At 58.3% G+C, this 24729-nt stretch overlaps 3 protein-coding genes across 3 annotated transcripts in view; 1 reads left to right on the forward strand and 2 right to left on the reverse strand.

The window, feature by feature from the left end:
* Nucleotides 1-24729, reverse strand: part of LOC119696487 — a 1710157-nt gene that overhangs the window by 1199559 nt on the left and 485869 nt on the right.
* Nucleotides 1-24729, forward strand: part of LOC119696488 — a 1499846-nt gene that overhangs the window by 1172139 nt on the left and 302978 nt on the right.
* On the reverse strand, nt 14514-24305 carry LOC119696462 (serine/threonine-protein kinase pim-1-like). Its single transcript, XM_038126193.1, has 6 exons — nt 24234-24305; nt 16439-16789; nt 16238-16322; nt 15701-16126; nt 14877-15056; nt 14514-14620 (listed from the first exon to the last, which is right to left on the reverse strand). The coding sequence occupies exons 1-6, from the start codon at nt 24303-24305 to the stop codon at nt 14514-14516; spliced, it is 1221 nt and encodes a 406-aa protein (XP_037982121.1).

Below are 24729 nucleotides of genomic sequence, written 5' to 3' on the forward strand. Positions count from 1 at the left end.
CAGTAGTCTTCTGTTGTGTGGTCTCAAGGTTCTTTATTGTTGTTTATCTAAAAGATTCTTCTCCTGAACTGCTGTGGCCCGTTCAGCAGCTCAGACAAAGGCACACTGCCCTCCCAGGGGGCTGGTGCCATCTTTTATATCATATATTACATACTACATGTTTATACCTTTCCCCCAATGCATACTATCTATATTGAATGGTGACTTTCTACTCTAGACCAATCTGTGAGTGCCAACATCACCAAAGACATGGAGGCTAGGAAGGAGAAAGAAGGAGGACGGGGCACACCCAAATCCCTCCATCTTAGAATCCCTTACCCCCATGTACAAAACCTGGACCCCTGCGTACAAGGCTTAAAACCCCCCTGTACAGCACTCAAAAATCCTTCCTTTCACTTCGTGATTATCTCTACTATGCTATCTAACTTGTGTGTGTGGCTTGTAATTCTTCATACAGAGTTGGTAATTTGCTCCACGGGCTAAGATCAAACCCCCACGTGTGTCTTTGGATGCATGCCAGGGTCTCAGAGCCCCCTGCCAGCGGCTCTGGCCATCCAGGGCACCCAGAGGGATGTTCTGGGTTCCCACAATCCAGTTGTACTTCTGTACCCATAAGGTCCCAGACCCAGAGTAACCAGGTTGTGTAAGCCCCATGTCCCCATTGTACAGTGTCTTTGTGCAGATTACAGAGACTTTCGTACATCAGGGACTCTGTGATGATCACAACCGTTGGCTCCCCTGTGGATTTGTTAGGCACCTCCATTCTTATCCTTATTTGGGTGCTCTGATTTCATCTTAGACCTCCTTGTTTCCACAGGGGCAACTGCTGCAGGCTGTGGCTGCCTTTGCGGTTCAGCTGGAACCTGGACGGTTGTAACATCTGTGGCTTCCACTGCTGCAGCATCAGACTCTCCCTCTCTGAGGCAGGGGGAGGGCTTCTCCCCAGCTGGGGAAATGTGCTCCTTCAGCATCTGGCCCATCTCCTTCAGCAGAACCCCCACCCAGTCCGGGTGGTTCATTTCTGAGGTGGGCTGTGGGCAGGGTCAGGCTCTGGGGCAGCAGCATCCCTAGGCTCTGGGGCAGGTGTCAGGGTGGTTATCCAGGTTAATCTTCCCTTATATCTGAATGCTGAATAGAACAGGCCTATCAGCAACACCAGCCACTGTATGATACCATTAGTATTTAGAGTGGATCTGAACCCTTTGAAAACTGGTGGAGCAGACCCAAAGAGCTGGATGAAGGGTTGGGAGAAAATTTCCCCCCATGTCATTTCCTCACAGTAAGTACCATTAATAAAGTAACCCCAAAAGCATACAGTTGGTGTGTGAAAGCTCTGAATCCATGTGCCTGCCTTCCAGAGGAAGTTAAAGATCCATGAATTCCTCACCTTATTAGGCCATAAAGCAAACTGGATAATAGCCACAGTAGCCTTAGCTATGGTTAGCCTGTGCTGAGCTCCTGTATGCAGCTGCAATCCTCGCCCCAGCTGCAGTGGGCTTTGCTCCTTGTGTGGACGAGGGGTGGCATGGGCAGAGCACACAGAGATTTCAGGGACGTGGGCGGGGGGATTCATGGCCAGCACCTTGCAGCTGATCCCCTTGCCCCTCCTCTCTTGTGGCCATGGCAAGAGCTGGGTGGGATGGCCCTGGCAGGAAGGTCTCTTTGGATTGCTGCAGATCCAGGTTCTGACTGTGGCTCTGTTCCTCTCTCTTCCAGCCCTTCAAGCCCTGAGTGAAAACGACAGCCCCTCCCACATAAGCACCTTTGTTCAGGCGATGTTCCAGGGAAGAGCTGCAGAACTACTTTCATCTGCTGCCTCAGAAGAACCAGTGTCTCCTGAAGACCTCCAGATCCCTTGGAAGATGAGACCACCTGGAGACCAGAGGAGACCAGCTGGAGCTCCAGGCACAGCTGATGACTGGCACAGCTGAGCCTGTGGGAAGCTCCCATAGCTCCTGCCTTCCCCCTCCCTGTTGACAGCTCCCTCCCTCCAGCCCTCAGACCCTGCCCATCCCCTTTCTTCCCTCCCAGCTCATCCCCTTGCTTTGCCTTCCATTAATAAACACTTTGGCTTCTGTGCTTTACCTGCATCTCTGTGGAGCTGAAGCGATGCAAATCCAGAGCCCTGGGACACACAGGCCCCTCCTGCCGTTCTCTCCCACGCTGAGTTTTGTGCACAGACCCAGAGGAACGAGGGCAGATCAGGCTGGAAAGGTGCCTGTGCTGAAGGCCCAGTTCCACAACACTGTGGAGTTACAGATCTTGCTGAGCACCCGGGAGCCCCTGGATTTTGGAAGAGGCAAGCCAAGGATTTTCTGAACCCAGCTGTAAGGGATTCTATGGCAAGCATCAACAGAGGGCAAAGGAGCTTGGAATACTGGAGGGTTTCAAGAAGAGCTTCCTGAAAGCCCAGCACTGCTCCATCCCTGCACAGGATCAGGAAGAGGGCAGAACCAGAGACCACCAGGGCTTAACAGAGAGCTTTGGGTGTGCCTGAGAGCAGATGAAGCAGCAGCACGGTGCCCGAGACTCGGACGCGCCACCGTGCCAGTGCCCGGAGCTCTGTCAGGCAGTGCCGGGATCCCGGTTGTGGTTCTGGTCCCCACAACCAAGGAATGGCAGCCCCAGCCTCAGACCCAGTCAGAAAGCCAAGCAAGTGAGACCAGAGGGAGGCCAGCCATCTAGTTTCTCTTGGGCATGAATGCAAAACAACCCCTGCTGCTTCTTCCTCCGCCTGTGTGTGGGGTGTGCTGGTGGCAGAGGCAGCCAGGTTGTGCTCTGCGTTCCAAAGCCTGTTGAGAGCGGGCATGAAAAGCGCTGCGTGCACAGCAGAGAGTCCTGGAAGGGGCTGGCAAGAGCGTGCTGTGGGGACAGGGCTCTGGGCTCTGGCCGGGAACAGCCTGGGTTTGCTGCCGTGAGCGCAGGCAGGAGTTGAGGCAGCTGAAGAGGCAGCGGGCAGCTTGTGTTTCCAGAGGGCCTGGGGCTGCACCTCTGAACCTCCACTGGACACACACTTGGGGGAATGTGAGCTAGAGCTGGAGTGCCTGTCCTGAAAGGACCTGGAGTCATTCAGCCTTGCCAGCTTTTCTTAACAGTGTGTTGGTGTTCCCCAGGAAAGCTTCACATGTGGGGAAATGCCTTTGGAGGAAAGGGGCTTCTCAAGGAAAGTGCTTCTCAGGGAGCTCCCAGTGAGGGAGGTGCAAGTGTCCCCCTGGGGCTCTCTGTGCTCCTTTCAGTCCTTGAGGCCCATTGCACTTGGCACAGGGGCAGGGCAAGGGAGAAGGCTGTGAAGAGCAGGTTTGGCATCCGCCTGGACCTGCAGAGACCAACCCAAGCACCTGCAGCACGGTGTGTTCCCCTCCTTTGGGCAGAGGTGTGAGCAGGAGCATCTCTGTCCAGCCACGAGCCCCAAAGCTGTCTTTGAGAGCTGTGAATTAAAAGGCCTTTACGCACACACTTTTCTCATCTTCCCTTTCTGCTGCGTTTCAACTCTTGCCAATATGCATTTGCCTCTTGCTTGGAGGAAGCTGCTGTGGCCCAGGGCCAGCACAGGGCTGGGCTGGGTGGGCCAGGCAGCGTGGAGAGTCTTGGCTGATCTTGCTGTGTCCCTGGCCTCAGAAAAGGCTTGGAAGCTTTGCCTGCCAAGGTGTTCTGCTCATTGACTCTCCCTGTGCATCCTGGAGAGAACAAGGTGGGCATTTCTGGCAGCTGGGCATCAGCAGGCCTTAAAATGGGGGCGAGTTGTGGAGCGAGCCCAGCTGAGATACCCTGAGAGGAGCCCAGTGCTCCTTGCTCCTCTCTGCTGACACGTTTGTCTGGTTTTGGGATGAGCCTGGCTGTGTGAGGGGTGCTACGTGGACACGAGACAGCCGGTCCTGTCCCGCTGGGTCCCAGCAGTGCCTCGCAGCAGTCCTGCATCCACGTCAGGATGCTGGCCAAGAGAGGTCCTGGAAGCTGAGGCAGCTGATTTTCAGCTTGTGCAGGTGCCTACAGGTCAAGGCCAATGATGTTCCCTCAGGATATAGCAGTCCTGAGGGGTCTCCCTCATTCAAAGAAATCGGCAGACAAATGCATTGTCTGCACTCCACTAAAATGCTTCTCCACCATGTATAAATGTCAGTGGGTTGATGTAGGAATTGTATCAAAAATGCCATCCATCTTTACATTGCTGAGGTGATTCCATCGGCAGGGGGTTAGAAATACTCTGTGTCACATTCCTGTACTTGAAGCTGGTGTCCAGGTGCTGGCCAGGAGTGCTCTCCATGCCCTGAAGCAGCACAAAGTCTTCCTCATGGCTTCCCTGCACAGGGCTGATTCTGTACTTGCCCTTAGTTCTGCTGGCAGACCATGTCTAAAGCTTTTTGTCAAGTCACTCTCAGTCAATCAGGCCTGCCAGGTTTTTCTTCTGCTCACTGGTGCAAGTACTCCTGTGTGTCTGTGCTAAGTACTTGTTGGCTAATGTGAATTGCTTGTGCTTCCTTATGTCAAACAAGGGCCTTGTTCATTGCCAAAGGGGCCTGAGGCCACCCTGCTCCTTGTGGCAGCAGTTGCTTTCCTGTGGAATGTCCCACCTCCCCCAGGAGTGAAGAGGGAGCTGGAGAAAGAGCTTGCCAGGCTGCTCTCCATCCTTTCCCAGCAGTGCTGGCTGAGTGGAGCAGTCCCAGCGGAGCGCCAAGGTGCCAATGGAACAGCCGTGCCCAGGAAGGCTCGCTGGGAAGGGGGGATCCAGGAGCCACAGGCCTGGCAGCCTGAGCTTGCCAGCGGGGAAGGCCTTGGAGCAGATCCTCCTGAGTGCCATCCCACGGCACGTGCAGGGAACCAGGGCGTCTGCTGGAGGCTGGGACAGCTCTGCGGAGGGACAGGGACAGCTGGGGGTCCTGGCGGGGTGTTGAGGGATTCTGTGCGGGAGTTGGGGGGGTTGGTGTTGGTGGGGTGTTGGAGAAAGTTGTGTGGAAGGTGAGAGGTGTTGCCTGGAATTTGAGTCACTTTGAAGGCAGCATCTGTGGTTTGGCACAGCTTTGGTTAGGGAGGGCAGAAAGAACATCTGTGACTTTTCCTGTTCATGCTCCTGATTCTCCTGCAGGGAACAAGAGGGGAGAGCTGGACTTTACTGGCCACTGAGATATCTGTACTAGGGGGAGGATTAGCCCTCTTGCCATCTACTTCTTTGTTTAGGCTACTTTAGTAACACCGAGTGAACTTTCATCTCCTGAGAGCTTTTATTCCTTAAGAGAATTAGGATATTATCATCCCTTCATAGAAAACCATTTTCAAACCAAAGAATGGCCCTTTTTTTTCCTCTGTGTAGTGTTATGTTCTGTAAAGTGACTCTCCGTGGATGACATTAAGACAAATGTGTCACTGCTTTGAGATGGGAAGCAAAATTCCAACTCTTCACCTTCTCAGGCCATCCCAATGAATTTGGGAAGTTTGCAACTTTTTGGAGCTACTGGAGCTGAGCAATGGCAAGGAAAGCTTTCCTGAACTGAGGATTCTTAAATACCAGATTCTTCTGTGCCTTTGCTGTGAAGGTGTTTTTCTGCTGAAGGAAATGACTTCAAGGAGAAAATAATTCCAGCATGGAGTAAGAGCTTGTGACAGAGACCAAGTGTTGCCAGCAGTTGCTCCAGGTGCTCCTGCCAACAGCCCCTGCAGGGAGGAGCACAGCCCCCAGTGCACGTGGGCTTTGGCTCCCTGTGGCACAGAAGCCCCCCGGGGGCACGGGTCTCTGGGGCAGGAGATGGGCACCAGTGCTGCCAGGGCTGGGGGTGGCAGCTCTGCTTGGGGGGGACTCTGCCACAGCTGCTGATGCCAGCGCTGCCCGGGCCCCAGGGCTCAGAGCAGCATTGGTGCCCTGGCCCACACGTTCCTTGTCCGTGTCACACCCGCGGGTTCAGGATGGCCACCAGCTGGGACGTGTCCCAAGGAGGCCGTGCCAGCTTCTCTGGAAGGTCCCGTGCCCTTGCCAGCGCGGCTGCGTCGGCAGCCCTGGGGGCTCCTTCTGCTGCCCTGAGCCCGCAGAGCAGGGCAGCGTTTGCTGATGGTTTGAGCCGCTCCTAAAGACCCTGTCAGGCTGTCTGAGACACTTGGGGCCAGGGATTCCTTCCAAGCTGGGCCACTTTGGGTGGGCTGGGGGCGGCCCCAGGGCAGGGGGCAGTGTGTGCAGGGGCCCTTTGTGACACGGTGCAGCATGGTCAGCGTGGCATGGAACGGGTGTCCAAGGGCCCTTTGTGACACGTGGTGACACAGGAGCTGGCGGTGACAAGACCACGCCACAGTGCTCGGAGCACACGAAGGGACAGGACGGGACAGAGCAGTGCTGTGAGGAGCCCCCTCACAGCGCACTCGTTCGTGTCTGACCTGCAGCTTTTCCCAGGTGTTATTCCTGCAGCTCTTTGCCAGATCCAGCCATGGAGCGGACACAAGGGCAGGACCCTGCCCGTGGCCTCTTCCGCAGAACAGCGCAGGTACCTGCAGCCATCCCCACCTGCGCTGGGCCTGCTGTTACCGCTCAGCCCAGCACCGCACTTGCAGCATTCCGTGGAACATCCCTGCCTTCTTGCCCTTCTCCTACAGCTGGTCTGCAAATTGATCAAGAGAATTCGGGAGGAAGAGACCAGCACCATGGGCACTGGGCTCAGAGCATACTCGCACATCTTCAAAACCAAGACCAGTGCTGCCCTGCTGGATATGCTCGTAGAGGAGGGCTTTTCCAACCCAAAGCAAGTAAGCAGCCTCTGGCCAGGGTTTCATCCTCCCAGCAATTGCTTGGCCTCCCAAGCCACACCCGCTGGTCCCTGTGAGCCTTTGAGGCCATGGCAGCGTGCTGGGAAGGGAAGCACTTCTCTGGGGAAGCTGGGGACATTCCTCCCTCTGGCAGCTTTCCAAATCTCCCCGTGCCTTCTCCAGGTGCCCGCCATGGTCAGGTACATCCACCAGTGGCTCATGGCCAATCAGTTTGCTGAGCACAGGCTGAACAGGACCCTGCTGGATCTCACCGAAGCCCAGCCCGCTGACGTACTCATGACGCTGCTGCGTGTGGCCCCATCCTGTGACAGGTATGGGGCCCAGCTGCCCAGAGGGCTCAGGGCTCCCCAGCCCATCAGCCTGTGCAGCCTGTGCCAGGTGTCTGACCAACAGAGAGTTCCAGGGCCCTCTGGCTGCTCCCTTTGCCAGCCCTGGCACGGCAGTCCCCAAGCCTGCTGCCATGCTGCCTCGCTGCCCCTCAGGGGCCTGTCCCCACAGGGCTGGGCTGCTGGCTGCTGCTGGCCAGTGGCAGTGGGCAGAGGCAGAGCTGGCAGCCAGCTCAGGTCCCCGCTGCTGCCCAGGCCACAGTGCTGTGTCCCAGACCCCCCTGAGACAGAGCTTTAACCCCACAGGGCTGCTCTGACCATGTGGAAGAGCATCATGTGCTCGCCCAGGACTTCCGAGCCTGCGCTGCTGGTACTCCTGGATGTGCTGGGGAGCTGGCATGAGCACAGCACGGGCACCTCCGATGGGGACAAAACGGGTGTCTTTGTCCTGGCTGTGAGTTTCTGCAATTGGCCTTTGCTGGCCCCAAGGCCGCCTCTGCAGCAGCTCTCCATCCTCCTTCCCCCACTGCATCTCCCTGCCTCAGGCGCTGGGCTGAAACCTGGCCCAGGGGCAGCCACAGGGGCACCAGGCCCGGTGCTCCCCCTGCGTCTCTTTGGGCCTCTCCCTGCCGTGCTGGGGCCCTGCCACACGGACACCTCGGCACTGAGCGCTGTCTCGGGGCCTTTGTCCTTTGCAGGCAACTGTGGTGATGTGGAACATCCTCCAGGTGCCCTGTGTCCCACATACGGTGACGGTGTATTTCCCCCGCCTCTTTGTGCATCTGCTCTTCCAAGTGCTCTTCAGCACTCTGGATATGCCAGAGGAGGTGGATACCTTCTGGAAGGGATGCCAAGAGCAATACGGCCTTGCCACCAGCCCCAACAGGTGCTCCATGCCAGTCCTCCTGTCCCTGCCACGTCCCTGGGCAGGAGCCAGTGCTCCCAGCGTGACCTGGGCTTTGCTCTGCACGCAGGTTTGCAGTGCAGACCCTCAAGTCCCTGCTCTGCCGAATGCAGCACGAGGATGTGGTGGTGGCCATGGAACGCAGCTGTGGCTGGGACACGCTGCTGTGTGCTGACACCCAGCACCATGCCGTGGGTCTGCTGGCACAGTGAGACCCCCTTCTCCCCGCTGCCTCTGACATTTGTGCTCTGTGCCCAGGGTGCCCCACACAGTCCCCACGGTCATGGGCCAGAAGGCATTGTCACCCAGGGACAGCCAAGCAGGCTGGAAAAGGCTGGGAGAGGAGGGTGCCCACAAGGAGCCGCTTCCAAATAGTCCAGGGCCCCTTGCAGGATGCTGGGCAAAGACCAGACCTCTGTGAGTCAGTCCTGGCAGAGGTTTGTCCCCATGGCCCACAGGCTTGGTTACTTCTTCTCCTGCTGCCAGGGAGATGTCCTGTGTCTCCATCTCCTTGTGTTCCCGGATCGCTCGCTACCTGCTGTGGCTGCTCAGCACACAGGAGCCACGCTGGGAGCTGCCCGCCCTGGCGTTCCTTGTGGAGGTGAGCCTGATGGCCAGCGCTGCCTGGCTGAGCTGCCTCCCAGCTCTCTGCCCTCTCGGAGCCGCAGCTGCCTGGGACGGTGCCCGCGCCCTGTGCTGCTGCCTGGGCCCAGCCCTGTGCGGTTCCGGGCTCCTGCCGGCCGGGTCCCCTGTCACTGCCCTGTGCCTTCCAGGTCCTCGAGCTCCTGCACTTGAGTGAACGCGGTGCTAAGAGAGTCCTGAAAATCTTGTCAAGGCACCTGCGGAGCGAATGCAGGGAGAGGCGTCGCCTGGCACTCAGGGCCCTGCTCGAGCTCACTGAGGAGCCCTCGATGGTGAGAAGGGGGCAGGGGCTGAGCTGGGGAATGCAGTCATTTGGGCTCAGCTGGGCTTCGGGCGCTGGGGCAGCTGCTCCCAGTTCTCCTGCCTCCCGGTTCAGCTGCCCGAGTGTTTCAGGAAAGGCCTTTGGCCTTCAGGCCTTGCAGCAGCAGGATGGCATTTCACCACCTTGTGTTCTGCACAGACCAAAAAAATGTGGAGGCTGACTGAAAGTCTTGTGGAGCTCCTGCAGGACGCAGATGGAGAGATAGTTAGCATGGCAGTCATGCTACTCAGCTTTATCATCTTGGACAATGACATGCTGATACCCGGCCCCATCGCACTGCAGCTGCTTGAGGCGCTCGTGCCACTCTTTGACCACGTAAGGCTCGCTGCCCCCAGCCACGGCCACTGGCTGCTGCCCGGACACTTTGTGCCCTGTGCATTTGCAGGCCTGCGCCACACTGAGCCCCGTGCAGCCAGTGCTGAGGTCTTTTTCTCTTCCTTTCATACAGGACAATAACCAGGCTCAGCTGATCTCCATACTGCTCTTCCGAACATTGGTGACTCTTCCACAGGAAAAGGAAAACAAGGCCCTGAAGACACCCCTGCGCCAGAGCCTGCTGCCGCTCTTCTTCCACTGCCACAATGAGAATCGGCTTGTGGCACAGGTGAGGATTCAGGGGCTGCTGCTGTCCCCCTGGCAGGGGGCTCGGCTGCCTCCTGCCCTGGCGCCTGCCGGGCTGCAGCCTCCTCCAGGCCTTGGCACAGGGACGCGGCTCCTGCGCCCTGGGCTGTGGGGCCATCTGCGCGTCTCTGCTGCTCTCCAGGCTTCTGAGGAAACGCTGCTGTGTGTGGCCCAGTTGCTGAAGAGGAGGGATCTTGAAAAAGTGGTGAAGAACAAGCTGTGGAAGTTCACCGAGTGCCTGGTAAGGACGGGCTGGAAGGCCCAGGCTCAGCCTGGAGCAGCCCCCTGAGCGCGGTGCTCAGCGTGCGGGGCTGGCAGCTGCGCCCCTGCCCGCGGCTGCACCCAGAGGCCGCGCGGGCTCTTCTCCAGGCTCCTGGGGGCCCGAGGCGGGGGCCGATGGAGCCCCGGCCCGGCGGGGCTGCGGGGCGGGCCGGCACCGCGGCTCCCCGGGCAGCAGCCGGCCCTGTGCCCCCGGCAGAGCCCGGCGCCTCAGGGCTGCTGGCCGCGCCTCAGGGCTGTGCGGGCAGGGGAGGCCGGGGCTGGGCGCAGCGAGCGCCCGGCCCAGGGGCTGAGCCCGCGCCGAGCCTGCCCTGCTGCCGCTCTCTGCAGCTGGCACACGACAGGAGCAGAGCGGCCGAGCACCTGCGCCGGGCCCTGCCGTACCTGCGGAAGCCACAGGAGTCCCTGCGAGCGGCGGCCATCAGGTTCCTGGGTGAGCCACGAGCCCGGGCTCCCTCCCCGCCCCGCCGCAGCTCGGCCCCAGCCCCGGCTGCTGCCCCGGCAGCGCCGTCCAGGCCCGGCGCCGTGGAGCCCCGCCTGGCCCGGGCGCTGCTGCCGCCCTCTGGCAGCCGTGCCCTGGGGCGGCAGCGTGCGGCAAGGGCCTGGGCTGAGCCCTGCCGGGCCAGCAGGGCGTGCGGCCACAGCGCCGGCAGCGCCGCGGGCAGGGAGCTGTGCCGCCGGCGCCGTGACAGGCTCTGTGTTCCCAGGGATGGCCGGGCGGCAGCTGAGGGGGCAGCAGCAAGAGCTCCAGCTCCTCTGCAGCGGTGAGTGAGGGCAGCGGGCTGGCAGCGGGGGCTGCCGGGGGCAGCTGCAAGCCCTGCCCCGGCTGTCGAGGGCTCTGCTCCCTGTGCGGGCGAGGGGCGGCGTGGGCAGAGCGCACCGAGATTTCAGGGCCACGTGGGCCATACGTGGCCAGCAGCTGCGGGCTGATCCGCTTGGTCCCTGCTCCCTCCTGGCCATGGCTAGAGCCAGCTGGCATGGCCCTGGCAGGGGGCTCTCCTCGGGTCCCCTCAGATGCGGGATCTGACCGTGGCTCTGTTCCTCTCTCTTTCAGCCCTTGAACACCTGACAGAGGACATCAGCAGTGCCGTGTCAGATAAGGCACTTCAAACATTGTATGTCCTGCGGGCACTGCAGAGTGAGCCATATTCCGTCTTCCAGAGGCTGCAAGATCGGCTCCGCAGGGCATGGAGGACACGGCCTCGTCTGTCGGGGCCCGGCTGGCTGCGCTGCTGCAGCTCTGCAGAGAGCTGATCCCAGAGGCTCTGTCTGCTGGGGCCACCTGGGCACGTGGGCATTTTCTGTTTCTTTGAGATTGTTCTTTTGTTCTATTTGTTTATTCTTTAGCATAAGAATATAGGATGTGTTGTAGTAGACAGACTGCCAGGAGCTTTCTTTTGCTGCCCAGGGTCTGCAGGGCATAGGGCAAGAGGGAGAAAAGGGTGCTTGGGCTCAGCAAGCTGCCCAGGTGTGCAGTGTGTCAGGGAAAGTGGCCAGAAGCCCCTTGGCCTTTGGTGGTTCTGCTGAAGCCTTTGTGCTGCCGGCAGAGCGGGTGGGCAGGGGCCGGAGCTGCGGGGATCCCTGCGAGAGCGGTGCCTGCAGATGGCCACAAGCCCTGTGCCAGGCAGGAACCGCCATCTGCGTCCTCCTGCCCGTGTGCTGCTGGCTGCATTGCTGAGGGCTCCCAGGTGCCTCTTGATGGGGCTCCTCTGCAGCTCCTGTGGGGCTGCGGCGCTGCTGCCGGGCAGCTTGGCCGGGCTGGGGAACACCCTGAGGGGACGGGGCGACCAAGGGATGAGGGGCTGCGAAGCCCTGACAGGACAAGGCAGTGGGAGGGCACGAGGGGGATGTGTGACGGACTGGGTGCCTGTAACGTTGGCTCGGGGAGGGTGGAGACAAAGAGACCACTCACCCCGATGTTCATGTGGCAAACACAGAGCGTTTATTCTCAAGCCCTTCCTTAGAAAGGGCCTTTGAAAAACCCAGCCTGGACAATTTCATTGCTCTGATCTCTGTGCCCCTTCAGGCTCTGGCCAGTGAAATGCTGCAGCCGTGGCAGAGATGGGACTGGGCGAGGCCCCTGTCAGTCCCAGCAGGGCTGGTGCATTCACACAGTGCTAGCCAGCCTGCGCTGGGACACATGGCAACAGAGTGCAAGGCACAGCTCCGGGGGCTGCCCAGGAACCTCAGCTCTGGCAGCACTGTCTGCCCCAAGCTCCAGGGGCTGCAGTGGGAGCCCGGCTGGGCTCTGCCCTGGGGCCATCCTGCAGGGACAGCTGGAAACAGGCAGCATTCCCTTGCCACAAACAGCCAAGCCAGGGCTGCAGGGCAGCTGCTCCAGTGTAAGACTCAGCCCAAGTTTGCTTTCTCATCTGCCTCACGATCGTCGTGAAAAAGACCGAGACCACCAAAGGAGAGAGAGTCCTACATCCTGGTTTGGTGGGGGTTTGCCAAGTTCCCGGGACTGGAACTTGAGTTATTGTACCTCACGCTACACTGCTCCCAGTGAAAAGGACAAGGAGCATCTTGACCTTCCTTCGTCTGCACCGCTCTGTAACAATGGCCTGGAGTTTTCCACCCCCAAGCCTGGCTGGACTCTCTTCTGGAATTACCCTTTGGTGGTCTCCACAGAAGACCCTTCATCTACTGTACAACCACTGTGGCAGATGGACTGAGATGGGAGAAACCACTCCCTCTAAGACTGAGACATGAAACCCCTATATGGAAAAGACTCCTTTTCTCCTCAAGGACTGAAACCTGTAACCTGGGGGAGGAGGGCAGTGTGTGTGGGGAGAACAGCTGATCAAACTGAGATGTTTGCCTGCAGGCAGTGACCACTGAACCAGGGAAAACAATGGCTCTGCCCCACTGCTGAGATCATAAGACAATTGTATCTTTCCCCCCCTCCTTCCCAACTTTCAATGGAAAATTCTAATAAAAACCCCTCGAGTCTGCTAGCTAACTCGAGATCTCCCCCAACGTGAAGGCGACTCCTCGACTGGACGTCAGCTGGACCCTGACTGGAATTACATCACCTCTACGTTGGTAGATTTACTTATTCTTATACTTGTTCTTTCTCTCTTTTCCTTTTCTTTCCTTCAGGGTTTCTTTCTCTCTCTCTCTCTCTCTCTCTCTCTCTGTCTCTCTCTCTCTCTCTTCCCCAGTCCCCTCCAATGCATTTTGCTGTGATCAATCAATAAAGTACACTGATTTTGATTGTTACTGCAAACCCCCTTGCCGTGTTGGTGTTTTGTACCCTGAGAGCAGATAACGAACAATCACAATCCTGTCCGTGAGGGTGGATCGTGACACCAGGCCATGCTGGCTGTGCCCAGAGCTGTGCCCAGAGCTGCCCATCACTGCTGCCTTTGGGAGCAGAGCAGGAGGGCAGCACATGTGCCCAGCCTGCAGCCAGCCAGGGCACATCCACCTCCTCAGCAGCTGCCCAGAGCAGGATGCTCCTGTGCTTGCTGCCATCTCCCAAAAGCTCTGATCCCACCCTGCCAAGCAGACAGGGACCCACCTCACGCCCTCCACAGCTGCAAGAAATGCTGGTCCCAAACGATGTCCTCAGCCTTCTCCAAGGGCACGGCCCATCCACACCGCAGCTGCTCCCAAGCACTTCCCGATCCTGACTAGATGACCTAAAATACTGCTCTACTTAAAAAGAAACAACAAATTATTGAAAATGGATTACAGACAAAAATAGGAAAGAAGAAAAAAGGTAAAAAATTGTATCACTATCATGGGCTTCAGAAAGGCCCAACCCCAACATGCTGGAGAAAAACCCACCCACGGGTGAGGGAAGCCCTCGCTATCTCCCTTCCCCCCTGCTCTGACCCCCAAAATAACAGTGATCCCAAAGCACACAAGGGCAGTGGAGCAGCCCAAGCCCTTCCTTGCCTGCACAGCAAAGCAGCCCATGCACAGGTTCTGGAGTCCCACCTCTGCTCCCACCATGGGCGTTGGTTTGTGTCGGGCTGGCTGCCCCAGCCCCAGCCCCAGCCCGGGCCACGGTGGGTGCTGGGGGCTGTTGGCAGGGCCAGGAGCCCACTCCCATTTCGTAGCCAGCCCAGCCCATGCCCCCAGCCCTGCCAAAAGCAGCTGGGCAGCCGACTGAAGGATCAGCTGCATCCCCCCAGCAAATGGGGAACCTTTGCTTCCCAGCCAGGCTGGGCAATGCCCAAATCTGGGAGCATTTCCCCGGGTGTGGACTCATCTGCAAATTCGCTGGGGGGCCTGGCTTGGAAGAAGGTGCCAGAATCCAAATCCATCATCTTCAGCTGGCCAGATGCCAGGTGCAGGAAGAGGTTGTCATCCTTGATGTACTCCTTGCTGGCTCCAGCAGCAGCAGCATTCCCACCTGGTAGAGCTTCTCCAGGGGCTCCTTCTCCTTCCCTGGGGTGAGACCAGGCTGTCAGGGTTCTGCCCAGGGCCCCGGCTGTCCGGGAACCAGGACAAGCAAAACCAGCTTGCATGGCGGCCACCAGTGCTGGGCAGAGCAGCTCAGCTCCAGCACAAGGGCTGCGTGTTCCCATCTGATGAGCCCTGGGCAGTGACACAGGCAGGACAAAAAGTCTGGGCTCCTTTGCTTCTGATTGCCAAGGCATGTGTGCAGCTCTGACTTACCAGGGCCCTGCATCAAAGGGGGGCTGTGGCTCTCTCCCTTCTTCTAGGGCAGATGAATATCCCGCATCCAAGGATGACGCAACAGCTCTTCTAATGAGGGCCTTTCCACGTCCAGCATGGATAAACACCGCCTGATCAGATCTTGGCACTCTGGGCACAGAAACCAGAAACCGCCGGTCAGCTGCAGAAGGCTCCTGTTGCCTTTGCCCCACTATTCCCGTGCCCAGGCCATGCTGGACGTGCTCAGAGCTGGGCCTAAGCTTTCCCATTGATTCCCTGTTTTGGAGGAGAGCAGGAGAGCAGGACATGTGCCAGCTCCTCAGCAGCTGCCAGAGCGGGATGCTGACGAGCCCGCTGCTGTCTTCCAGCACTGGCATTCCCCCCGTGCCCAGAGAAGAGGATGCACCTGGAGAGAGCCGTTGTGGCAGCGAGAGCTGCTGGTCCCAGCTGATCTTCTGGCCCCTCCTGAAAGGGTGCTCCCCGCAGACCATCTGGTGCAGCACGATGCCCAGGCTCCAGATGGTAGCTGGCTTGCCGTAGTACCAGCCAAAGTGGGTCCATTCCGGGGGGCTGTAGGAGCGTGTTCCTATGGAATACAGATGGAGTTCAGCAGGGGGATGCTGCTGCTCCCAGAGCCTGGCCCCAGCATCCCTGGCCGTCTGGGGGCTGCCCCAGTGGCACACAGGGTGACCACTGCCCTCTCGCCAGTACCTGGGACTGGTGTCATGACTTGGGTTTGGAAAAGAAGTCACTGGTGTTGGAAGAGGGCAGTGGAAGCCCCAGAAAGGCCCGACCATGACAAAAACCCACTCAGTGCTGGGGGAAAAACCATGCCGTCATCCACCCTGCCTGCATTGCCCCAAAGAACATTAGGAACCCAAAGCAAACCAGGTGAGTGGAGCAGTCCAAGCCCTTTCTCACCTGCACACCAAACTGGCTGAGGCACAGGTTTTGGACTCCCCCGCTCTCTGCTAGCCCCACCCACGGCTGTGTATGTTGGGCTGGCTGCTCCAGCCCCAGGCCCAGTCCTGGGCAGAGTGGTGGGCAAAGGCTGCCAGCAGGGCTGGAAGCTGCCTCCCCACCCAGCCCTGCTCAAAAGCAACTTGGCTGAGATCTCAGTGCCATGAAGGGCAGCAAAAGGGAGAATCCCTGCTGCCACACCCAGCTTGGGCTGTGAGATGTTGGGCCATGAGATGCTGGCACCAGGAGCACACCCCTGCGTGGGCTCACCTGCAAAGTGAATGTAGGCTGTGTCTTGCAGGTAGGTGCCACAGCCAAAGTCAATCAGTTTGGCCTGCCCGCTGGCCAGGTCAACCAGGATGTTGGCTGGTTTGATGTCGCGGTGCAGGACCCCGCAGCTGGTGCAGTGCCGCACGGCCTCCAGCACCTGGCGGAACAGCTCCCGCGCCACCTCCTCGGACAGGAAGCCCCGTGCCCGAATGAAATGATGCAGGTCCTGACACCGCTCCGGGCGCTCCAGCACCATCACGATGTCGTTGGGGAACTCACGCCACTCCAGCAGCTGGACGACCCCGGAGAAGCCAGTGGACACCTTGGCCAGCAGCACGATCTCCAGCGGTGCGCTGGTGCCGTCAGGCTGCGGGAGGAGCACGATGCCGTCAGTGGGGCCGATGCCGTGCCAGAACTGGGGAAGCCCTCACCCAGCCCGGGATGCTCTGCGCCCTGCGCTGGCCCCACGCCCGCTCTCCCTCCAGGCGTCCCAAAGGCTCCCACCCTGCCGGGCCTCGGCTCATCCCCGCCCGGCACGGCCCGGCTTCTGCCGCTGGCCCCGCTCACTCACCAGCTCGCCCCAGTGCTGCACGCTGTTCCGTGGCACCCTTTTGATGGCCACCTGCAAGCCAAGGGCAGCAGCGGGCTGAGCTCGTCGCCCGCCCTGCCCACACCCAGCATCCTCCTCCTCCTCCTCCTCCTCCTCGTCCCTTGCCCGCCGCCGGCCCCGCCGCTCACCGGGGCGCCGTCCGAGAGCCGCGTGGCCGCGAAGACGCTGCCGAAGCCGCCGCGCCCCAGCAGCGAGCCCAGCCGGTACTGCTCCTTCAGGCCCCGCTGCGCCTTCCCTGCGGGCGGGACGCGGCTGTCAGCGCTCGGCCCGGGGCCAGCACCGGCCCCCGAGCGCCCCTCAAGCGCCCCGCGCCGGCCATCGCCAGGCCTTCGCTCCCTGACACGGGACAGCGGCGGCTCGGGGCCGGCGGCCGCGCTGCCGAGCGGCGCAGCTCGGGCCGGGGAAGACGCAGCGGAGGCGGCGGCAGCGGCCGCGCCGCCTGTGTCCTCCGCGGGCCCCGGGAGGAGCCGGGGTCGGGGCTGGGGCCGGGGTCGGGGTCGGGGTCGGGTCTGGACCCTGCGTCGGGGCCGGGGCCGGGGCCGGGCTCGGGCCAGGCGGAGCCAAAGGGCGGCGATGCCGCCCCAGCCCCAGGCACTGATGCCCGCCCAGCAGCGCCACCGCCAGCACGGCCAGAGCCGCACGGAGGCGAGACCGCGGCGGGACGCCCGGGGCCGGGGCCGGGGCAGCCCCGCCCGGGGCCGGGGGCGGGCCGGGGGCATGGCCCGGGCCGGCAGGGGGAGAGGGAGGCGGGGAGAGGAGAGGGACGCCGGGAGACGGACCCCGAGAGAAGGGTGCCCGACAGCGGGAAAGGGACAGAAAAAGAGAAATAGAAATAGAGAAAGAGAAAGAGTTTTGTAGAGTCTCTGCTTTTGCTGCCGCCGCCGCTGCCGCCGCTGCAACTGAAGCCCCGGGGCCGTTTGTCCGCGTGTCCGTTCCCCGCTCGCCCCACGAGCCCCACGGCCGAGCCCCGCGCGCCCCGGGACAGCCCCTTGCTCTGTCCAAACACGGCAGCTTTGCAGCCTTGAGCCCACATGCAGAGCCCTGACTCCCGCACACTGGCACAGCAATCCCCTCACTGCCTGCTCTGCATTGGCCTTGCTGAGCCTCAAACACTGTCGGGCACATTCCCTTGCTGGAGGATTCCTGCCTGAGCCAAGCACTGCACTTACATCGCCAGTGTTGCTTACCAGTGACAACAGGGGAAGGCAAACTGTGTGTGGCTCCAGGTATTTTAGAGTGTCTAAAACTCGCCAAGTCACTGATCTGAGAGGTGAGGTGCATTTGCAATGAATGGGATGGAGAAGTAGTGCAACATGGAAAAGGGGAACATAGAAATAAATAGAGGAAAACATATTTTTGATTGTTTCTTTCATTTTCATTTCACCTCTGGAAAGCTGTTTCAGTTTTCCAGCAATGTTCTCCTGTCTGCTCTTCTCAAGAACCTCTCATGGAGAACAAGGGCGAGCTTCTGTCCCCAGATTTGCCAGCAGCTGCAGCTTCTCTTGGCTTTCCACACTGCACTGTGTGTGTAGCAGGACTTTTGCAGCAAAGCAGGAGAAATGTTTGGAGCACTTGACATGTCCTTTCTTTTCCTGGTGGGCTGTGGAGTTGTGCCACTGGTGAAGTTTTCCTTGTGACTGTTTGTGCTGGTTTAGGGCAAATTTTGGGAGAAAACCTGCAAAAGGGGTCAGTCTAGGAAGCAAGTTTCAAGCGGCCCCTCCCCCTACTAGTTCAGGCAATGACTTCCCTGGAAAAAAGTGGAAAAAAACCCAGTGTATTTAACAAGTAAAATATTCACAACCATGAAAAATGAATACTATTAATTAAAACCTCTCCCAGCTCTGAAGAGATGGCAAATTCAGAAAGTCCTTTTTGTGGGTTGTAGTTGGCTCACTCGGGCTCTTCCAAGTCCCTCTGGTGCTGGAATGCAGCGTCCCAGACCTCGGTGGGCCACAGGTGTGAGCTGCCGGTGTTTTCCTGGGTTTTCAGTCCAGAGCAGGTTTAAACAGTTCCAAGAAAAAGGAGAGTCATAGTCAGAGGAACTTCTCTGCCTAAGCCAGCTAAAACCCAAATTGCTAGACCAGGCCTCGGTCTATGGGAAATTTCCAAATCTGGGCACTGGCGGTCCCTGCTAACACCAGCTCTGGATGGTGCCGGAGCCAGAACCTGGAAATTTCCAAATTTTGCCTGTGCCAGCACCAGGAAGTTTTCAGATCTGGGCGCTGGCGCTGCCTTGGCGGGGAATGTGGCGGCACCGGGCAAGTGCCCGATGTTAACTTTGTGCCAGCAGATTGCTGGAATTGTGCTGTGCAGGCATCTGAAAAATTCCAGATCTGGGCACTGGCGGTGTCAGCAAACACCAGATTGGGTTGTTGTAGGTACCCGGTATTTGCTGGGCTTTGGCTTTCTTTGCCAGAAAATTGCATGACTTGGGCTGTGCCAGCACCAGGAAAGTGCCAGATCTGGGCACTGGCGATGCCAGCTAACAGCAGATCTGGGCGGTGCTGGTGCTGGCGCCAGAAGATTTCCGGGTTTTGGCTTTCTGTGCCAGCAATCTGCTGGAATTATGCTGTGCTGCTGCTGGGAAACTGCTGGATCTGAGCACTGGCGGTGCCAGCAAACGCCAGATCTGGGTGGGGCCGGCACCAGGTATTTGCACGGTTTTGGCTTTCTTTGCCAGAAATGCTGGACTCGGGCTGTGCCGGCACCGGGAAATTCCCACATCTGGGCACTGGTGGTGCCAGCAAACACCAGATCTTGGCATTGCCAGTGCCGGTAGCAGGGAATTGCCAGATTCTGGCCTTTTTTACCAGAAAACTGCTGGACTTGGCTCTGCCAGAACAGGGAAATTTCCAGATCTGAGCACTGGCGGTGGCAGCGAACACCAGGTCTGGGCACCTGTATTGGCATCAGGAAATTGCCGGGTTTTGGCTTTCTTTGCCAGAAAATTGCTGCATTTGGGCTGTGCTGGCTCTGAGAAATTGCCAGATGTGGGCACTGGCAGTGCCAGCGCACACCAGATCTGGCAGGGAATGTGCCGGCTCCGGGAAATTGCCAAATATTAACTTTCTGTGCCAGAAAATTTCTGGAATTGTGCTGTGCAGACATCTGAAAAATTCCAGATCTGGGCACTGGCAGTGTCAGCAAACACGAGATGGGGTTGGTGTAGGTACCAGGTGTGATAGATATTGAATAAATTTGTGCTCGTAAAAGTATATATGTGAAATAAAATATGTTTAGAAAACGTCTGTTAGAAAGAGCAGCAAGGTTTAGAAATCTCACACAGGAACTGGGTAAGGAGTTGCTTCACTGAACGGTGACATCGCAGGTGGCCACTGAATGGGCTTCTGAATTTGCAAGTGAAGGGGCTAGCCACTGCGGAAACACTGGTCGATTTTTCGGAACACCCGGGCCATCAGCAGCACCAAGGATAGCCCAGAACTCGCATCTCAACGCTTGGTTCCCGTAACTTGAAATTAATATGAATTTTTCCTGGACACTGGTTTTGTCTATGCCAAGACAGTGTTCTCCACCAGGAGACAGGTTTCTTCCAGCACCGGAGACGGGCTTCCTCCAACACCGGACAGAGAAAGAAAACTACACGAATATTCAGAAAAAAGAAAGTAACAAGAGAAACCTCACTCGGGGCAAGAAAAAGAGTATAAAACCAAAGCTCACCAGGCAGACTTTGCAAACTTGGGGGGTCCGATGCGATAGAGGTCGGATCTATGTTCACCCAGCAACGAGGCCCAGGCTCGACACTGTCCCTTTGATTGTGGCTGTCCGAGATTGTATTTCGATTCACAAAATAAAATCTATTTTCCTTAATTTTGATTTGGCTTTCTCAATGAACGATTCGTCCTTATCAGGGTTTTAGCTATAACACAGGTATTTGCTTGGTTTTGGCTTTCTTTGCCAGCAAATTGCTGGAGTTGGGCTCTGCCAGCACCAGGAAGTTTCTGGATCTGGGCAATGGCAGTGCTGGGAAACTCCAGGTCTGGGCAGTGACATAGCTGGCAACGGAAAATTGCCAGATTTTTCTTTCTTTGCCAGGAAATTGCTGCACTTGGGCTGTGCCAGAATAGGGAAATATCCAGATCTGGGCACTGGCAGTGCCAGAAAAAAAACACATTTCAGGAAGGAATGGATCTGGACCCCTTCCTTCCTCCCTCCCTCTCTCCCTCTCCCCCAACAAGGTGCCAGGGGTGCTGGACAGCAGCCAGGCAGAAAGGGACCTGGGGGCACTGATGGACAGCAGGCAGGACATGAGCCAGCAGTGTGCCCAGGAGGCCAAGAAGGCCAATGGCTCCTGGCCTGGATCAGGAATGGTGTGGCCAGCAGGAGCAGGGTGTGGTGTTTCACCCCCGGATTGGGGTGACCCCAAAAGATGGAAAAGTCCCTCCTCCAACCCGTGCCTTCGAAGAAAGACTCAGTAGTCTTCTGTTGTCCTGTCTCAAGGTAGTTTATTGTTGGTTATCTAAAAGATTCTTCTCCTGAACTGCTGTGGCCCGTTCAGCAGCTCAGACAAAGGCACACTGCCCTCCCAGGGGGCTGGTGCCATCTTTTATATCATATATTACGTACTACATGTTTATACCTTTTCCCCAATGTCTACTATCTATATTGAATGGTGACTTTCTACTCTAAACCAATCTGTGAGTGCCAACATCACCAAAGACATGGAGGTTAGGAAGGAGAAAGAAAGAGGACAGGGCACACCCAAATCCCTCCGTCTTAGAACCCCTGACCCCCATGTACAAAACTTGGACCCCTGCGTACAAGGCTTAAAACCCCCATGTACAGCACTCAGAAATCCTTCCTTTCACTTCGTGACTACTTCTACTACAACAATACCTAAACTTTTGTGACTTCTTGTAATTCTTCATACAGAGTTGGTGATTTGCTCCACGGGCTAAGATCAAAACCCCACGTGTGTCTTTGGCTGCATGCCAGGGTCTCAGAGCCCCCTGCCAGCGGCTCTGGCCATCCAGGGCACCCAGAGGGATGTCCTGGGTTCCCACACCTGGGGTGACAGGAATTATCTGCCTTGTCCTCTGGGGAAAAGCACTCACTAAAACTGAATGATCTTCTCACCGAGGTATCTTGCCGGCCCAGGGCTTATCTAAGCCCCTTTCATGGGATTCCCAGGGTGTAGCAGAAGCCTCACGGTGGATCGCCAAGATGTCTCTGTCTCTATCTGGGAGCCTTCTCAGCAAACCCCGGCTGGCCCCGGCCGGCACACGGCGGGGGGACAACCCCCAAAGCGGACCGACAGCGGGGTGGGGACACTCTCTCGTGCCCGGGGGTGCTGGTGGCTGTCAGGCTAGTTGCCTTTGCAGCAGAGAGACTTCTGGAGACAGTGGTAGAAGATAAAAGGCCGACTCTCAGCAGGAGGCCAAACCAAGGTTTATTCAGAGCCCCAGAGGGACCCTGGTTGCCTCAGGGGGGGCCTCTAGCTCAGAGCCCCGAGGGAAATGCAGAGGCTACAATAAAAATGGGAGGGAACGGACGGTATATACATTGCTTGACCAATAAAGATCCCCCAGGCATCAGGCCACAGGGAATGGACATTTGAGGTAACTTATAGGACAGTAGTTGAGGGGCTGACCTTTGGACCCTAGCAAATCACCCGATGACTTTGTCTGAAAGTTCTGGATATAGGGGACGGGATACCAAGTGATTGACAAAGAAACTAGGGAGGGGGGTTTGGGGATGATCTCAGCAAAAGGAAATGCCGAGATAGGCAAAAGGGAAGGGGCACACTCTAGGATAAATGTTTGGGAACAATAAGGGAATATAAAATTATGCGATTACAAACTATTACAAAATATAAATGCACAATATTAAAGTCCTGTTACTGGCACCAGCACCGTGCAGATCTGGTGTTTGCTGCCGCTGCCTGTGCCCAGATCCGGACATTTCCTGGCTGCGGTGCAGCCCAAGTGCAGCAATTTTCTGTCAAAGCAAGACAAAACCCAGCAACTTCCTGGTGCCAGGACTGTCACGGCCCAGATCTGGTGCTTCCCGGAACTGCCAGTGCCCAGATACAGAAATTTCCCGATAGCCATGCAGCCCAAGTTCAGCAATTTTCTGGCAAAAACGCCACAATCTGGCAATTTTCAATTGCCGCCTCTGTCACTACCCAGACCCAGTTTCCCAGCACTGCCAGTGCCCAGATTCCAAAACTTCCCAGTTCTGCCAGAGCCCAAGTCTGGCAGATTTCTTTTGCTGGCAACAACATGACCAAGATCTGCTGTTTGCTGGCAGCACCAGCGCCCAGATCTGAAAACTTCCTGGTGCCGGCACAGCCCAAGCCCAGTGCCAGTCACTTGCTGGCACTGAAAGCCAAAAGCTGGAAATTTCCAGGTTCTGCCTCCAGCACCATCCAGACCTGGTGTTTGCAGGGACCGCAAGTGCCCAGATTTGGAAATTTCCTGGTGCCTTCACAGCCCAGGTCTAGCAACTTGGTTTTTAGCGAGCCTAGGCAGAGAAGTTCCTCAGACTGTGACTTTCCTTTTCCTTGGAACTGTTTCAACCTGCTCTGGACTGAAAACCCAGAAAAACACCGGCAGCTCCCACCTGTGGCCCACCGAGGTCTGGGACGCTGCATTCCAGCGCCAGAGGGACTTGGAAGAGACCGAGTGAGCCAACTACAAGCCACAAAATGGACTTGCTGAATTTGCCATCTCTTCAGAGCTGTGAGACGTTGCATTTAATATTATTCATTTTTCAGGCTTGTCAATACTTTTCTCGTGAAATAAACAGGTTGCTTCCACTTTTCTTGAGGGAAGTCTTCTCCTGAACTAGTAGGGGGAGGGGCTGCTTGAACTTGCTTTCTAGACAGACCCCTTTTGGAGGGTTCCTCCCAAAATTGGCCCAAAACCAGCACAAGCAGGCACAATGAAAACATCAGCAGTGGCACAACTGCCCAGCCCACCAGGAAAAGAAAGGGCATGTCAAGTGCTCCAAACGTTTGTCCTGCTTTGCTGCAAAAGTCCTGCTGCACACACAGTGCAGTGTGGAAAGCCAAGGGAAGCTGCAACTGCTGGCAAATCTTGGGGCAGCAGCTCCACCTTGTTCTCCAGGAGAGGATCTTGAGAAGAGCAGACAGGAGAAGATTGCTGGAAAACTGAAACAGCTTTCCAGAAGTGAAATGAGAATGAAAGAAACATCCAAGATGGTTTCCTCCATTGATTTCGAGGCTCCCCTTGCCATCTTGCACTACTTCTCCATCCCATTCATTCCAAATGCACCTCACCTCTCAGATCGGTGACTTGGCAGTTTTAGACACTCTCAAATACCATGAGCTACACACAGTTTTCCTGCCCCTGTTTGTTCTGCAAAGCAACACTGGAGATGGAAGTGCAGTGCTTGGCTCAGGTCGGAATCCTGCAGCGAGGGAATGTGCCCTGACAGTGTTTGACCCTCAGCAAGGACAAAGCACAGCAGCAAGCGAGGGGATTGCTCTGCCCGTGGGCAGGAGTCAGGACTCTGCATCTGGGCTCAACGCTGCAAAGTTGCCGTGTTTGGACAGACTAAGGGGCTGTCCCCGGGCGCGCGGGGCTCGGCCGTGGGGCTCGTGGGGCGAGCGGGGAACGGACACGGGGACAAACGGCCCCGGGGCTTCAGTTGCAGCGGCAGCGGCGGCAGCGGCGGCAGCAGCGGCAGCAGCGGCGGCAGCAGCGGCAGGAGCAGCAGATTCTTTACAGCAATCACCTTTCTCTTTCTCTTTCTCATTCTCTCTCTCTCTCCCTTTCCCGCTGCCGGGCACCCTTCTCGCGGGGTCCGTTTCCCGGCATCCCTCTCCTCTCCCCGCCTCCCTCTCCCCCAGCCGGGCCGGGCCATGCCCCCGGCCCGCCCCCGGCCCCGGGCGGGGCTGCCCCGGCCCCGGCCCCGGCCCCGGGCGTCCCGCCGCGGTCTCGCCTCCGCCCGGCTCTGGCCGTACTGGCGGTGGCGCTGCTGGGCGGGCATCAGCGCCTGGGGCAGGGGCGGCATCGCCGCCCTTTGGCTCCGCCTGGCCCGAGCCCGGCGCCGGCCCCGACGCAGGGTCCAGTCCCGACCCCGGCCCCGGCCCCGGCCCCGGCCCCGGCCCCGGCCCCGGCCCCGGCCCCTCCCGGAGCCCGCGGAGGACACACGCGGCGTGGCCGCTCCCTCCGCCTCCGCTGCGGCTTCCCCGGCCCGAGCTGCGCCGCTCGGCAGCGCGGCCGCCGGCCCCGAGCCTCCCGTGCCCCGTTCGAAAGAGCGAACGTCGGGGGATGGCCGGCCCGGGGCGGTTGAGGGGCGCTCGGGGGCCGTTGCTGGCCCCGGGCCGAGCGCTGACAGCCGCGTCCCGCCCGCAGGGAAGGCGCAGGAGGCTCTGCTGCAGCGCTACCGGGTGGGTTCGCTGCTGGGGCGCGGCGGCTTCGGCAGCGTCTTCTCG

The sequence above is a fragment of the Motacilla alba genome, unplaced genomic scaffold, assembly GCF_015832195.1.
Source record: "Motacilla alba alba isolate MOTALB_02 unplaced genomic scaffold, Motacilla_alba_V1.0_pri HiC_scaffold_31, whole genome shotgun sequence".
NCBI lineage: Eukaryota > Metazoa > Chordata > Aves > Passeriformes > Motacillidae > Motacilla > Motacilla alba.

Excerpts from the sequence above, each read along its gene's own strand:
- LOC119696462 (XM_038126193.1), bottom strand. The coding sequence starts at position 24,305 with ATGCCGCCCCTGCCCCAGGCGCTGATGCCCGCCCAGCAGCGCCACCGC. Across the intron at positions 16,790-24,233 it reads ACGGCCAGAGCCGGGCGGAG|CCCCGACCCCGGCTCCTCCC; the intron begins GCGAGACCGCGG and ends CCCCGGCCCCAG. Across the intron at positions 16,323-16,438 it reads GGCTCTCGGACGGCGCCCCG|GTGGCCATCAAAAGGGTGCC; the intron begins GTGAGCGGCGGG and ends CTTGGCTTGCAG.